General features: G+C 36.4%; 1 protein-coding gene across 3 annotated transcripts in view; it reads left to right on the forward strand.

Moving 5' to 3' along the window:
* Window positions 1-14,099, forward strand: part of PRPF18 (pre-mRNA processing factor 18) — a 76,674-nt gene that overhangs the window by 15,893 nt on the left and 46,682 nt on the right. For 2 of the 3 annotated variants that reach the window (XM_036114045.2, XM_036114055.2), the window contains 5 exons: window positions 1,358-1,435; window positions 4,138-4,242; window positions 6,324-6,437; window positions 11,264-11,410; window positions 12,996-13,064. In XM_036114045.2, the coding sequence (XP_035969938.1) occupies window positions 1,358-1,435; window positions 4,138-4,242; window positions 6,324-6,437; window positions 11,264-11,410; window positions 12,996-13,064 (513 nt within the window). Of the gene's footprint in view, window positions 1-1,357; window positions 1,436-1,548; window positions 1,576-4,137; window positions 4,243-6,323; window positions 6,438-11,263; window positions 11,411-12,995; window positions 13,065-14,099 lie in introns of all 3 variants that reach the window. The other variant, XM_036114028.2, reaches the window with a different exon arrangement.

Consider the following 14,099-nt stretch of genomic DNA (forward strand, 5'->3'; position numbering starts at 1 on the left):
TGACATGGATGGAACTAGAGGGTATTATGCTAAGCGAAATAAGTCAGTCAGCGAAAGACAAATACTGTACGATTTCACTCGTGAAATTTAAGAAGCAAAACAGATGAACATAGGGGAAGGGAAAGAAAAATAAAAACAGAGGGAGGCAAACCATAAGAGACTCTTAGCTTATAGAGAACAAACTGAGGGTTGCTGGAGGGGAGGTGAGTGGGGGCACTTGATCTAATGAGCACTAGGTGTTATTTGGAACTCAGAAATCACTGAATTCTACCCCTGAAACTAATAATACACTATATGTTAACTAAATTGAATTTAAAATGAGACTTGAATGTGTGATTAGATTGACATGTGGTTTTTGGGCAAGAATACTTTGTAGATGCTATGTGTATCACATAGGGGACACATAATGTTTTCCTGATGCCAGGCTTGACCGGTGCTTTCAAGTGTGGCAGCCTGAGCTGTCCAGTGTTCACTGTCAACCCTTCTTGTCATGAACTTAGCATCCATGATTATTGCCAGAGTGAATGAGCTTGGGAACTGTGAGGTGCTAAATACATGTGTGGAGGTATTACTTAGGTACTATTACAGTTACTACTAATAAAGTAGGGCAGTAGCTTTATTTGAGCTATATCATTAGTGGAATAATATCCAAGAGGAATAGCAGTAGACGGTAACAACGTCCAAATTAGGAACTGTAGGTTTAACAATGAGAATAATGTACGTAGTAGAGAATTAATATTGTTTTCTCCTACAGATTTAGAGCTTGTCTCATAACACTGAATCTTATAAAACAAATAGCTTTAAACGATTTTGTTAATACTTTCAAACCATTTCATGTTGAGATTAAGAATTAATACAATTTTAAGACTTGATTAATACAAATACAATTAATTGATAAAAAAGATTCCAAGTGACAAGAAGAATTTGGACACACCTTGCAGCTCTCTGGGTAATGGGACTTAAGCTGTCAGATATAGTTAACCCTAAGTTTTGTTCAGTTGTTTCTGTCGGGAGAAAATAAAGCATCCTATTTTATGTGGTTCGTAATGAATTCATTTGTAGAAATTATCATTGAAAGCAAACATTGGGAAATCAAATCAAAACAATGTGAACATTTGGAAAATATTGTTGGTTTCTTCTGTTTGCTGTTGGATATGCCTGTTAAACTGATGCTGTAAGAAAAATACTTCATATTTAGAGCAGGGTAAGAGGACAGGTGCCATGTTCAAGAAATCAGTATAATCTCTATAGAATCAAACTTGACCATGCTCTTGAAAAACTGAAGAGTGTTTTTAGGTTGACTATGGAACATGAAATTTTACCCAGGGACCTATTAATGTACTTCTTTCTTCAATAGGAAAATAAAAAGTATTTCAAGCGTAGTGAACTTGCAAAAAAAGAAGAGGAAGCATATTTTGAAAGATGTGGCTACAAGGTATGACTGCCTGCTTTTATGTTATTGTATATTTCTGAGTTTAAATTTTTACAGCTGTTGTTAAAGTGACAAAATTATTGATCTCTGTTCACTTTATCAATGTTATACATTAGCCTATAAATGAGAAGCCATCTGGAGAGGTATGAGCTTTTTTCTTTTCTTCTTCTTTTTTAATCTTGAATTCAGGAAAATACATGCATGACTTTTGGCTTGGAATGGTTTGGCTTTTTGTGGACAGCATGAAGTGGCTTGAGATCAAAGCTTGAATTTTTTTTTTTTCTTTTAATTCCTGGATCTGATACTGCCTCATCTTCATCTCCACCACCACTCCTTTCCCCACCTCTCCCAATAAAAGTCTATTTTAAAGGGTTTCAAAACATTTTATTCAATCACAGTGGTATTACCAGTGGTATTTTCCCCACTTTCACTTGAATATTTTAAGCCATTGTTTTTATGTTTGCATTGTTAATAATTCCTTTTGGCGCTGAGTACCTCTGCCTGAGATAGAATGCCATACATTTATATGCTTTTGTGTAATAAGGTACCACATTTCAAACACTGCTTGTCTATTGTATAGAAAATATGTAGAAATATTTGTTAGAAACAAATGAGTTGTCTGGAAGACTGTATATTTTTGAAGCATGACTAAAAGTATCCTTAAGGTTACCCTATTATTATCCTGTTCAGCTATTATCCTAGTTGAATAATATTTTGGGGTTTTTATTGGGAGGGGTTAAATGTTATGAGGTGAAATTCTGTTTAAATTACTTTAAAAGAAGACAGTATTTGGTTTGATAATTTTTTAAACAAAATTTAGAGGTTCTGTTGAAATATTTTTGCCAGATCATAAATCTGACATCAACTTTTTGCTTGTGAAATGTGTATAATATATTCTTGTGCATGTGATGGGGAAAGTTCTAGAAGTTAATTTATCTGGCATAGCATTTCTAGAAGGAAGCATGAGGAATGCAAATTTGGTTTGGTTTTGTAGTGTTGGCAGAGGGCAAGTGTTAAAAATGTAGTTTTACATTTCTGATAGATTTCTAAAATACGAAAGTTTGCATTTGTATTTTGATATTTTCCATAAATATATTGGTTTCATTCGCTTCCAGTTTAGGAAGTTAAAACACAATTTATGTAAATAGCCATCGAATACTCAGAAGAATTCTCATCTTTTGCTTGCCCATCGTTGTCTAAGGGACACTTGATCTGGAGAGAGAATCACTGACTGTGCGTTTAGTGTGCTCACTTGTTGCTTTCCCAGATCCCTAAATTTGAACCTTTTCAACTTTTTGGTAAGGTAGGGAAATAATTTAAAACAGGGGCAGTTTTGTGTTGTTTCGTTCGCTTCAGTGATATGTTTGTACTTTCTTGTTTAGAGAGAAGCACTGAAGCAAAATAAAGATCCTGATTGTAACATTGAGTCCTGCTGACAATATATCTTCAGTTTTTTTTTTTTTTTCCTACAAGCAATGAACTGGCATCCTGTAATTAAAAATGCTTTTCATCCTGAGATTTTGGGAGAAATACCTGTTTTTATGCTTAAAAAGAAAGCGTAGGGCTTTCTCTCTAAAACATGTTTAATATTTCCTTCTTGGTAGTAATGAAAATACAGCATGTATTACTTGTATTCCTTTATGAAAACTAGTTACCATTTATGAGGCTTGGTGCCGATTTGGTGTGTGAAAATATGGAAGTTTAGTTTTTTACTTCAATTTTCTGTCAGCACCGATTAACATAATCTTTAGCCATTAACTACAGAATCAGAAATGATATAATTTTAACCATATAGCCTTTCTTAATTGAATGTTTTTTCCTTAATGTTGACCTCTTATGGTTTTTTTGATCTTCTTTTGGCATTTTAGATTAGTCTCATGATCAGATGGGAAACCATGTTTCAGTATGTTTTTACAGACCACACACACCATGGGGCTTATAAATTGCTGAGCTTAATTTTCCTAAACTGTGAGCTGGGCAGCAGACGCAAAACACATGAAGAGATTTTTTTCCCCTGCAGGTCCCTGTGCATAAGAATGTCCGCTCTGTGGGATGAGGGCAGAGGTGCTATAGCTGTCGTTGATGCTGCAGTGCTCTTCTTTCCCCAGGGTTCCTCGCTCCGTTCGGGGGCAGATTCTCTGTAGCTTTGAGAGTGTTTGTACATGTCCAGCAGTGATTTCGGTGCACTTGGAATCCTACCTGTCAAAAAGGAGGGTAGGAAAAAGCAGGAGCTTGAGGCTTCACAGGTTTCTTAGAAAGCAGTTCTTTTTTTTGAGTCTTCACTTAAAACCCAGAGCAAGGATCAGATAACTCTGTAGGATGATTTTCTCAAGGAAGAGAAGCAAGTTGATTGTTTTTAAGAAAAAAGTAAAACTCTTTAGAGTCTAGGGAGAAAGGAGTCTAAATTTCAGCCCTTTTAAAAGGTTTTGATTTTGGAAACCATTATATTTCTGTCACTTTTCAGTAGCAAGAATGCTGTCTCCTGTGTGCATGTTTGCTACTTGTGTCTCTCAAACGGAGGAGTTTGAGGAGTTTTCAAAAGCATGTACATTTATTAGGAGCTTTTTCCTCGGTAGAACATTTAGAAAACCTTCAATATTTAAAACATGTTTAATTTCCATGACCAGTTAATGCATAGAATGGTAAATATTAGCTGTATTATATTTTAAAAAACTGTATTTTATTTCTTTTGGCTATTAATACAGATACAGCCGAAAGAGGAGGACCAGAAACCATTAACTTCTTCAAATCCAGTGCTAGAACTTGAACTGGCAGAGGAAAAGTTACCCATGACTCTTTCTAGGCAAGAGGTAAGTTTATGTAGGGTGTTTGATGGAAAAAAAAAAAAAATCTTCAGAGCATTTGCATTTATCTCCAGTTCTTTCCAGTAAGCTCTGTGTCATTATTGCCTATATAACATGTCTGACTGAACTAAACTAATGTGCAGCTAGCCAGTTTTTCTTCTTGAGGTTCTAAATTAGTCTCTGTTTTTGGTTTTTTTTAAGATTTTATTTATTTGAGAGAGAGATCACACATGCATGAGCACAGGGGTAGGGACAGAGGTAAAGGGAGAGGGGAGAAGCAGATTCCCCGCTGAGCAGGGAGCCAGCCATGGGGGCTCAACATGGGGGCTGAGGGGCTTGGGGGCTCGATCTCAGGACCCTGAGATCATGACCTGAGCCAAAGGCAGATGCTTAACTGAGCCACCCAGATGCCCCAATCTCTGCTTTTCTCGATACTCTTAAACTTTTAAAAGAATGTTTTTCTAAACTTTAAAAATTAAACACATTGTTCTAAAAAAATATATATATTAATTATACATAAATTATTTGTCTAAATTATTTTAAACATACATTTTGTAACTTAATACATCTTTCTAGGTCAAAATACAGATCTGTATAATTTTTTATGACAATATAATTTCCCATAATTTAGAAACCTATTATTTTAATAATGGTCATTTAGATTGCTTCAGCATTTCCTGATTGTAAATCAAAGTAAGATGAACGTCTTTATACAGATGGCATTGCATGATGCTAATGTATGATTGTTCCCTTTGGAAAATTTGCTAGAAGCATGGTTTCTGGAGTCTGTTGACTAAAGACTGTGCATTTCTATGACTTGGGGTACGTATCACCACAGGGCTCTGTAGACCTGTTGTCCCAGTTTGTACTCTTTAACTACAGTGCTCGTCTATACTCTGGTCAGTATCAACTATTACTTTTATGAAAAAGCCAAAAACAACAAAAATTTCAAGATAACTCATGTGACGTGAAGAATGCAAACTCTACAGAGGGGTACCAAACAAAAATGGAACAGAAGGAAAGGGAGGAAAGGACAGCTGACTCTAAACGCTGTCATGGGGAAATTGGATGAAGGAATTTGGAATACCTAGCCCAAAGAGAAGAATATTGGAGACCTAAAAAAAAAAAAAAAAATCCATTGATAGCAGCTGTAATTTTGAAAAAGAATTTCGTATTCTCTGTGGTTTCATAAAGTAGAACTAAGATAAGTGGGTAGAATTTTGAGGGAGGGAGGTTTTAGTTTATTGTGAGAAGTAAAACCTATCTGTCCAAAACTGGGATGAAGAGATGTGGTCCTTATCATTTGTCAGTCACGGACCTGGTAGAGGTGTGTTTGAGGTCATTTCTGTATTGATGGGCGATAGCACCGGATGGCCTCTTAAGCTGCTTTTGAATACCAAGCTTTGGTTAACTCAGTGGAGCTCGACCAGTAGTTTCTGTGCTACTATTTACGTTTCCAGATAAAGTTCTTGATACTTAAAGAATATTTTGGATCAGCCTTTATTTTTCTCAGTTATTTTTTCTTGTTATGAAATGGAACATGTATACAAATAACATACTAAACATGCATGTGCAATATAATGAAGGATTATAAAACAAACACCCATTAACCATCACCCAAGTCAAGACACAGTATTATCAGCCCCTCAAAAGCCTGACCTGTGCCCTGCCCTGATCATTACTCACTTCTCTTCTGGGAGATAAGTGTTTGGTTTTAATGTAGTCTTGGAGTGCTGATGCCAGGCTATGGTCCATGAGTTATCAACTGACTCCGGACTTATTTTCCTTCTATATAAAAAAAAAAGTATATAAAAGTTATCACTCCCGTCCATCTTAATGCTTTTCTTAGGTATTCTGTGATACAGATGGAGCCTTTGCTGAAACGGTCAGCCGAAGGACCTTAAGCATGGTAGGGTTTCTTAAGGTGTGACAGTAACTTACTATATCCATTCACGGAAAATTAAAGAAAAAACAAACACAACTGACTTTTTCTGTCTACATTTTAGAATAAGTATTTGGTCACCTAAAGGAGGAATTACTGTTACTCAAAACATTGGAATTACTTTTATTGTTATTACTTCTTACAGGTTATCAGAAGATTGAGAGAAAGAGGAGAACCAATCAGACTGTTTGGAGAAACTGATTATGATGCTTTTCAACGTTTAAGAAAAATAGAGATCCTCACACCAGAAGTAAACAAGGTAAGAAGTCAAAACAAAACTTGAGAAAGATTACTGTACCACATAAACAAGAATAGTATGGAGTTTGAGTAATTGCATTATTACAGGCAAAGATGGAAAAATAAAGTTGCCAGATTACTGCTACTGAATGTAAGTTTTCTTTAATTTTTTTAAAAAACACCTATCGTAAGCCTACAGTTCAGTGCATTTTGACAAATCCACTCCGAGTATGTAACCACCACCCTTAGGAAGATACAGAATGTTTTCATCACACAAAAACATGCCCAGTGCCCCTTCTTAGCCAGTCCTATTCCTTCTACTCAATGCCTGCACAAACACCTTTTAAAATTCTATCACTGTAGATTAATTTTGCTTGTTCTGCATTTCATATAGATGGAGTCATAAGAGTATGTCTGGCTTCTTATGCTGAGCATATTTTTTAAATTATTGTTTCTGCAGAAATCAGTAGTTTGTTCCTTTTCATTGCTGATGATAGTTATCTGAATATCCCACCATTTGTTTTCAACTTCGGGCTGTTATGAATAACACTGCTATGAACATTCTTAAACAGGTCTGTTTTTGACCTGTGTTACTTCTCTTTGGTAAATATGGTCTATCTCTTGGTAAATATCTGAAGTAGAATTGCTGAATAATAAGAGTAAATGTGTGCTTTAGTTTTTAAGAAATGCCAAGTATTTCTAAATGTCATCAGTATTTGTTATTTTAAGTCTTTTAAATTGTAACCATTCTCTTGTATGTGTAGTAGTATTTCATTGCAGTTCTATTTACAGCCTCCTGTTAACTAAAGGTAATGAGTATCTTTTCATAGACTTATTGCCCATGTATTTCTCTGGTTAGTGCGTGTTAAAATCTTTTGTTCATGTTTTAATTGGGATATTTGCCCTTTAATTTTTGAATTGTAGTTCTTTGTATGTTCTGAATACAAGTCCTTTGTCAGATGTACCGATACATGGTTTGTGACTATTTTCTGCTAGTCTTTGGCTTACCTGCTCTTTTCATGGTGTCTTTTGATGGGCAGCAGTTTTGCATTTTGATGAAGTCCACTTTTTTCTTTTATGGTTATTGCTTTTGGTGTTTTCCTTAAGAAATATTTGCCTATCCCAAGGTTTTGAAGAGATGCTCTTTATTTTCTCTAAAAGCTTAACAGTTACAGCTTTTAGGGCTTTTATCTTGTTTTATACCTCAGCAGATGGTCTGTCTTGGTGAATATTCCATAGGCTCCTGAAAAAAATGTCTTTTATACATTGGGTAAATGTCAGTTACAGTAGTGTTGTTCAGATCTTCTGTGGCCTTAATTTGCTGTCTCTACCCATTTGCTTTCTCAATTACCGAGAGACAGGTGTGGTGATCTATGGCTGTGTAACAAACCACCCAAAACTGAAGAGTTCAAACAATTTATAAAATCTTTTTCAGGGGCGCCTGGGCGGTTCAGTTGTTAAGTGTCTGCCTTCAGCTCAGGTCACGATCCCGGGGTCCTGGGATTGAGCCCTGCATCTGGCTCCCTACTCCGTGGGGGGCCTGCTTCTCCCTCTCCCACTCCCCCTGCTTGTGTTCCCTCTCTTGCTGTCTCTCTAATAAATAAAATCTTTAAAAAAATAAAATAAAATAAAATCTTTTTCAGTCCTCTATGCCTATAACAAACCACCCTGAAGCTTAGTAACTTAATTTATTATTATCTCTTACGGTTCTGTGGTTTGATTGGGTGGGGGTAAACTGGACAGTTTTTTTTGCTTGGAGTCTTGCATGTGATTGCAGTTAGATGTGGACTGTGGCCAAGGTCATCAAAGGCTCCCTTGGACTGGCCTTCCAACTGCATAATATCTTAGAGGTTCATCTATGTGATAGTGTAGGTCAAAATTTCCTTCCTTCCTAAGGCTGAATAGTTCTCTCTTATATGTATGGAGAGAATTTGTTTATCCATTCAGCTTCGATGGGCATTTGAGTTATTGCTACCTTACAGCTATTGTGAATAATGCTGCTTCGAACATAGGTTTACAAATACCTGTTTGAGTCCCTGCTTTCACTTCTTTTGTGTACACCCCAGATGTAGACTTGGTGGATCATGCAGTCATTCTCCGTTTAACTTCTTTTAAGCATAAATGAATTAAGAATATTCTTCCATTGTAATGTTCACAGCAGTTTTACAAAAAATTTTCAGTCCTGTTTAAAACCTTAAATTCTTAGAGTTAGTGGTTTTTATAATGCTTCATTTTTACCAACATTTATTTATTTTCTATATTCTGAGTTCCTTTCTTAACCAAAGATAGTATTAACATACTAATGTGAACTATTAGTATGTGATTTAATTTTTCTACTAGTCATGTTTCATTCCTTGAAAAATTCCTAGTTACTAATATTAATTCATTACAACCTGCTGTATTTTAATCTTGCTCAAGCTTGTCCCAGATACTAAAAAGAGTTTCTCATTTGTAAAAAAAAATTTTTTTTTTAAGATTTTATTTATTTGACAGAGACACAGCGAGAGAGGGAACACAAGCAGGGGGAGTGGGAGAGGGAGAAGCAGGCTTCCCGCCGAGCAGGGACCCCGATGTGGGCCTCGATCCCACGACCCTGGGATCAGGACCTGAGCTGAAGGCAGAAGCTTAATGACTGAGCCACCCAGGTGCCCCTCTCATTTGTAAATTTTTTTTAAAATGAGGTATAATTGACATATTAGTTTCAGATGTACAACTTAGTGATTTAATATTTGTGTATGTTGTGAAATGATCCCCACAATAAGTGTAGTTAATACCTGTCACCATACATTTTTTTTTTCTTGTGGTGAGGACTTTTAAGATCTACTCTTACTAACTTTTAAGTAGGCATTAACTGTGGTCACCATCCTGTGCATTACATTCCTGTGACTTATTTTCTAATTAGAAATATGTGAAGATGATAACATAAGTGTGAATGCATTCTAAAGCTCTCCATATTTACTCCTCCTGGCCACATCTTAGGTTTTTGATGTCACATTTTACATGTTTTTCTTATGCATCCTTTAACTAATGATTGTAGTTAGTTATTTTTACTACCTTTGTCTTCATAAGTGATTAATCTACTACCTTTACTGTATATGTACCTATTCCAGTGAGATTTATACTTTCATATATTGTAGTATTACTAATTAACCCCCTGAGCTTAAAGAAGGCCCCTTAACATTTCTTTTAAGGCTGGTTTAGTGGCGATGAACTCACTTAGTTTTGCTTGTCTGGGAGACTATTTCTCTTCCAATTCTGAATGATGACTTTGTGAGGTAGAGTATTCTTGCTTTGAAGTTTTTTCTTGCAGCACTTTGAATATAGTATGCTCTACCCCCTTTGTCCTACAAAATTTCTGCTGAAAAATCTGCTAATAGTCTTATGTACACAACAAATGGTTTTTATTTTGCTGCTTTTAATAGTCTCTCCTTGTCTTTACCTTTTGATATTTTAATTAGAATGTGTCTTGGTGTGACTGTGTGTAAGTTTTTGAGGTGATTGCCATACATTTTCCACAGCAGCTGCACCATTTTACATTTCCAGCAATGAAGGGTTCCATTTCTCCACATCCTAGCCAACACTTACTACTACTATCTTTGATCATAGCCATCCTGATGGATTTGAAGTGGTATCTTATTGTGTGTATTTTTTTTTTTTAAGGTTTTATTTATTTGAGTGAGAGAGCACAAGAGAGAGCACGAGCAGCGGGAAGGGGCAGAGGGAGGGGGAGAAGCAGAGTTCCCGCTAAGCAGGAAGCTCGATGCGGAGCTCAGTCATGATCTGAGTCAAAGGCAGATGCTTAACTGACTGAGCCACCCAGGCGCCCCCTTATTGTGGTTTTGATTTGCATTTCCCTAATGACTAGTGATGTTAAGCATCTTTTTGTTTGCTTATTGGCCTTTTATGTGTGGTCTTCTATTCAAGACCTTTGCGCATTTTTAGTGAGTGGTTTTTTGTTGTTGTTGTTACATGTAGCAGTTCTTTATATATTCTGGATATCAGTCATTATCAGATTAGTGACTTGCAAATATTTCTCCCATTGCACAGGTTATCTTTTCATTCTATTGATAGTATCTTTGCAGAAAAGTTTTTAGTTTTGATGAAGTCCAATTTTGTTCTTTTGTATTTTGGGGTTTTTTTTGCCTGTGCCTTTGGTGTTGTATCCAAGAAATGATTGCCAAATCCAATATCATGAAGCTTTTCCCATGTGTTGTCTTCTGGGAGTTTTATAGTTTCAGCTATTAAATGTACATCTTTGATTCATTTTGAGTTAGTTTTTGTATGTGGTGTAAGGTATGGGTCCAGCTTTAAGGCTTCTTCTGTTTTTACCAAATGGTCACAAACTGGATATGAATAGATGGTGGAATTTGCTGGTTTATTAGAAACCTAGTGAAAGCCTAGGATATAGATGAGACATTAGTTTCATATTATTGACACTGCTGAATGTTAAGGGAATTCAGAGTAGTTACAGTGAGGTTAGACATTTTAAATAAACTGGGAAAATGGGTTGAAGGCTCTAGTGGAGACCTGGTCACTTGCGCTAGACCTCATTAGAAAATTTCAGCATTTATGAATATTCTCATTTGGATTGGTCAACACATATGTTTTATTTTTCTGACCAGAGTAGCTATTGTGCATACATTCTTTAAAATTTAAATATGTTCATTATAATTAACTTTGGACAATGATGATAGCTGCGTAATAAATTGAAATCTTAGAGTCTCTAGTTTTACTAAGCTCTTAACTCCTGTGGAGGAAAAAAAATGAATTGTACTTATTAGTAGTGAAAAATCAAAAGGGAAACATCAGTGAAATTCCATAATGTGTGTATTTTTTCACCTTTCTCAGGGATTGAGGAATGATCTGAAAGCAGCTTTGGATAAGATTGACCAGCAGTACCTCAATGAGCTTGTGGGTGGTCAGGAACCTGGAGAGGAAGACACACAGAATGATTTGAAAGTTCATGAAGAAAACACCACAATTGAAGAGTTAGAGGTAATCTTTACACCCACCTGATCTCATTACCCCATCATATCCCTTCATTCTCTGGGGCAGATGCTTGAGTTCATCATATTGTTCAGTTCAGAGCACACTACTATGGTCTGTGGTCATTACAAAGACCTTTTTTTTTTTTTTTTTTTTTTTTTTAAATTTTGTGCTTTTATTTATTCACTCCCTTTTTTTTTTTTAAAGATTTATTTATTTGACAGAGAGAGACACAGTGAGAGAGGGAACACAAGCAGGGGGAGTGGGAGAGGGAGAAGCAGGCTTCCCGCGGAGCAGGGAGCCCGATGCGGGGCTCAATCCCAGGACCCCGGGATCATGACCTGAGCTGAAGGCAGACGCTTAATGACTGAGCCACCCAGGCGCCCCATTCACTCCCTCTTTACTCATTTTCCACTCACATTCTGATATATTTGATGTGCATCCTCTTATTTGTTGGCGGTCTTATAAAACCAGTAGTATTTTGTATGCTTGTGTTTTTAATATACATAAATGATACTATACTGTGAATTTTTTTTTTTTTTACATTTCTTTTTTCCACTTTGAACTGTATTTAAGATCCATCCTTGATGCTTTATGTATATCTGAACCATTGATTTTTAACTCCTGCATAGCATTTCATATTTTGTGGCATTCACTGCCTTTTACTTTTTGTTGCCTTGTAATGAGAGCTGGATTGCTCCCAGCTCCCTATTACTACAGACAGCTTTGTGATGAATAGTCTTGTATGTAACCCCTGTGGACTCAGAAGTAGGATGGCTGGATTTTTATATGTGTAACTTGTCCAGGTTCTGTCACGTTGCTCTCTGGAATGGCTGTACCAGTCTACACCCCTGTCAGAAGGGTGTGCGAGCCTTTTACTCCCACAGCCCTGCCAACACTTGGCAGTATCTTGCTTTTTAATTTTTGCCAATGTGTTGAATGTGGAGTGATACATGTAATCCTAATTAAAAAGCTGTGTTGTGCTATCTAAATATCTAGCTCAAGCAGAAATTATGGCTTAGTTGAAAGCTTCTACTGCTTAATAAACATAAACTGCTATTTTTCTTTTCATTCCTGGCTGTGCTCTTCATGAGATCATAGTTGTTTTAATTGTGCCTCTCCTCCTACCACCCCCAGCACCTTTCTTTGGACCCTAAATTTGACAGAAATAGTGCAAGCAACCATTTCTGGGCTTTCTTTTTTCTTAAATAGCTTTATTGAGATATTTACATACTTTACAGCTTACCCATTTAAAATATACAATTCACTGGTTTTTAGTATATTCGCAGGTTGATGCAGCCATCATCACAACCTAATTCTAGAACGTTTCTGTTCCTTTAAAAAGAAATCTACCCATTAGTTCCCTAAGCCCCCCTTTTTTTGTCTTTTGATTTATAAACAATACCTTGCTCTCTAAATTTCAATGACAAATCGGTGTTTTCTTGTTTTTTTTTTAACTTACCTAGAAATTCCTTTAGGTTTTTTAAAAATAGAAGTTAGTATATGTAATAAAGGTCCATGTTCATACTGGTGTTGAGAACATCTGTTCAGCTTTTGGTCTTTACTAATGAACAGAAGCATTGTTTTTCTGCAGGCATTGGGAGAATCTTTAGGAAAAGGCGATGATCATAAGGACATGGATATCATTACCAAGTTCCTTAAGGTATGTGTTTTTAGGCTAGGAAAGGACATTTGGGTTGGTTAAAAACTGTTGTTGAATTTTTGGATGATTTAAGGGTTAAGGACTGGAAAGGGAATCCCTCAGTAAACATGTTTTGCACATATACAGTTTATGATATTGCTGTGCACTGGGATATAGAGGTTAATCAAAGGAGATATATATTTACTTCACTGCTGCACTTTAAAACTGACTTGTTAATGTAAACACGCAGAATCAAAGCAGTGGAATGAACAAGAAGTTGGGGGAGTAAAAAGTTTTTTTTAAAAACACTCCAGGAGGGAGTGCAGTGAGGGGAGTGTTCCAGAAGCTATTATGAGTGGTGATGACAGTAAAGAGAGGAAGGAGGTGGGAAGACCTTGGCAGTGAAAAAAAGCAAACCCATCAGCAACCTTTCAGAGACTGTTCATTTTCTCAGTTCTACAGATAGCTGCATATTCCTGCTATGATGAGCTCAATCCATCTTTCTCCTCAGCATTTCTTACTTTACTGGTTTAGGTAGAGTGTGTGTAAATGCCAGATTCATTTTAGCATTTATTCACAAACTATTTGTGTTCAGGCCAAGAGATTAAAACGCAAGAAGTGCTTTTACTTGTATTAACAATTTAAAAACAACATATTAGTCGTCAAGATTCTCAGTCTATTGAGGATATAGCATGGAATTAGATAGGCATGGGAACTAGTGTGAACTAGAATTTTCCTTTCTGAGTGACAGCCTCTCTTTATAGAGGCTACCCATAGGTAACGCCACTAGGGGGGTATGTCCTCTGCTACCTTCCCTGTGTACCTGCCTCTAGAAACCATGTTCTTGATGCATTTAAACCCAAGGGCCACTAGGGTGGCTTTCCAGGGCTGGGTGGAGGGGTTATAGTTTATTTCTGTTCTTTGTTTTCCTTCTTTCTCCTTTGTCAGGTGCTCTATTGGGAATATTTAACTAAATGATCACCTCTACTACAAAAGCAGAAAGTCCAAATAGAGGCGTACCCCATTTTATAGTGCTTGGTTTTATTGTGCTTTGCA

This window comes from Halichoerus grypus, chromosome 6 (assembly GCF_964656455.1).
Source record: "Halichoerus grypus chromosome 6, mHalGry1.hap1.1, whole genome shotgun sequence".
NCBI classification, from domain to species: domain Eukaryota; kingdom Metazoa; phylum Chordata; class Mammalia; order Carnivora; family Phocidae; genus Halichoerus; species Halichoerus grypus.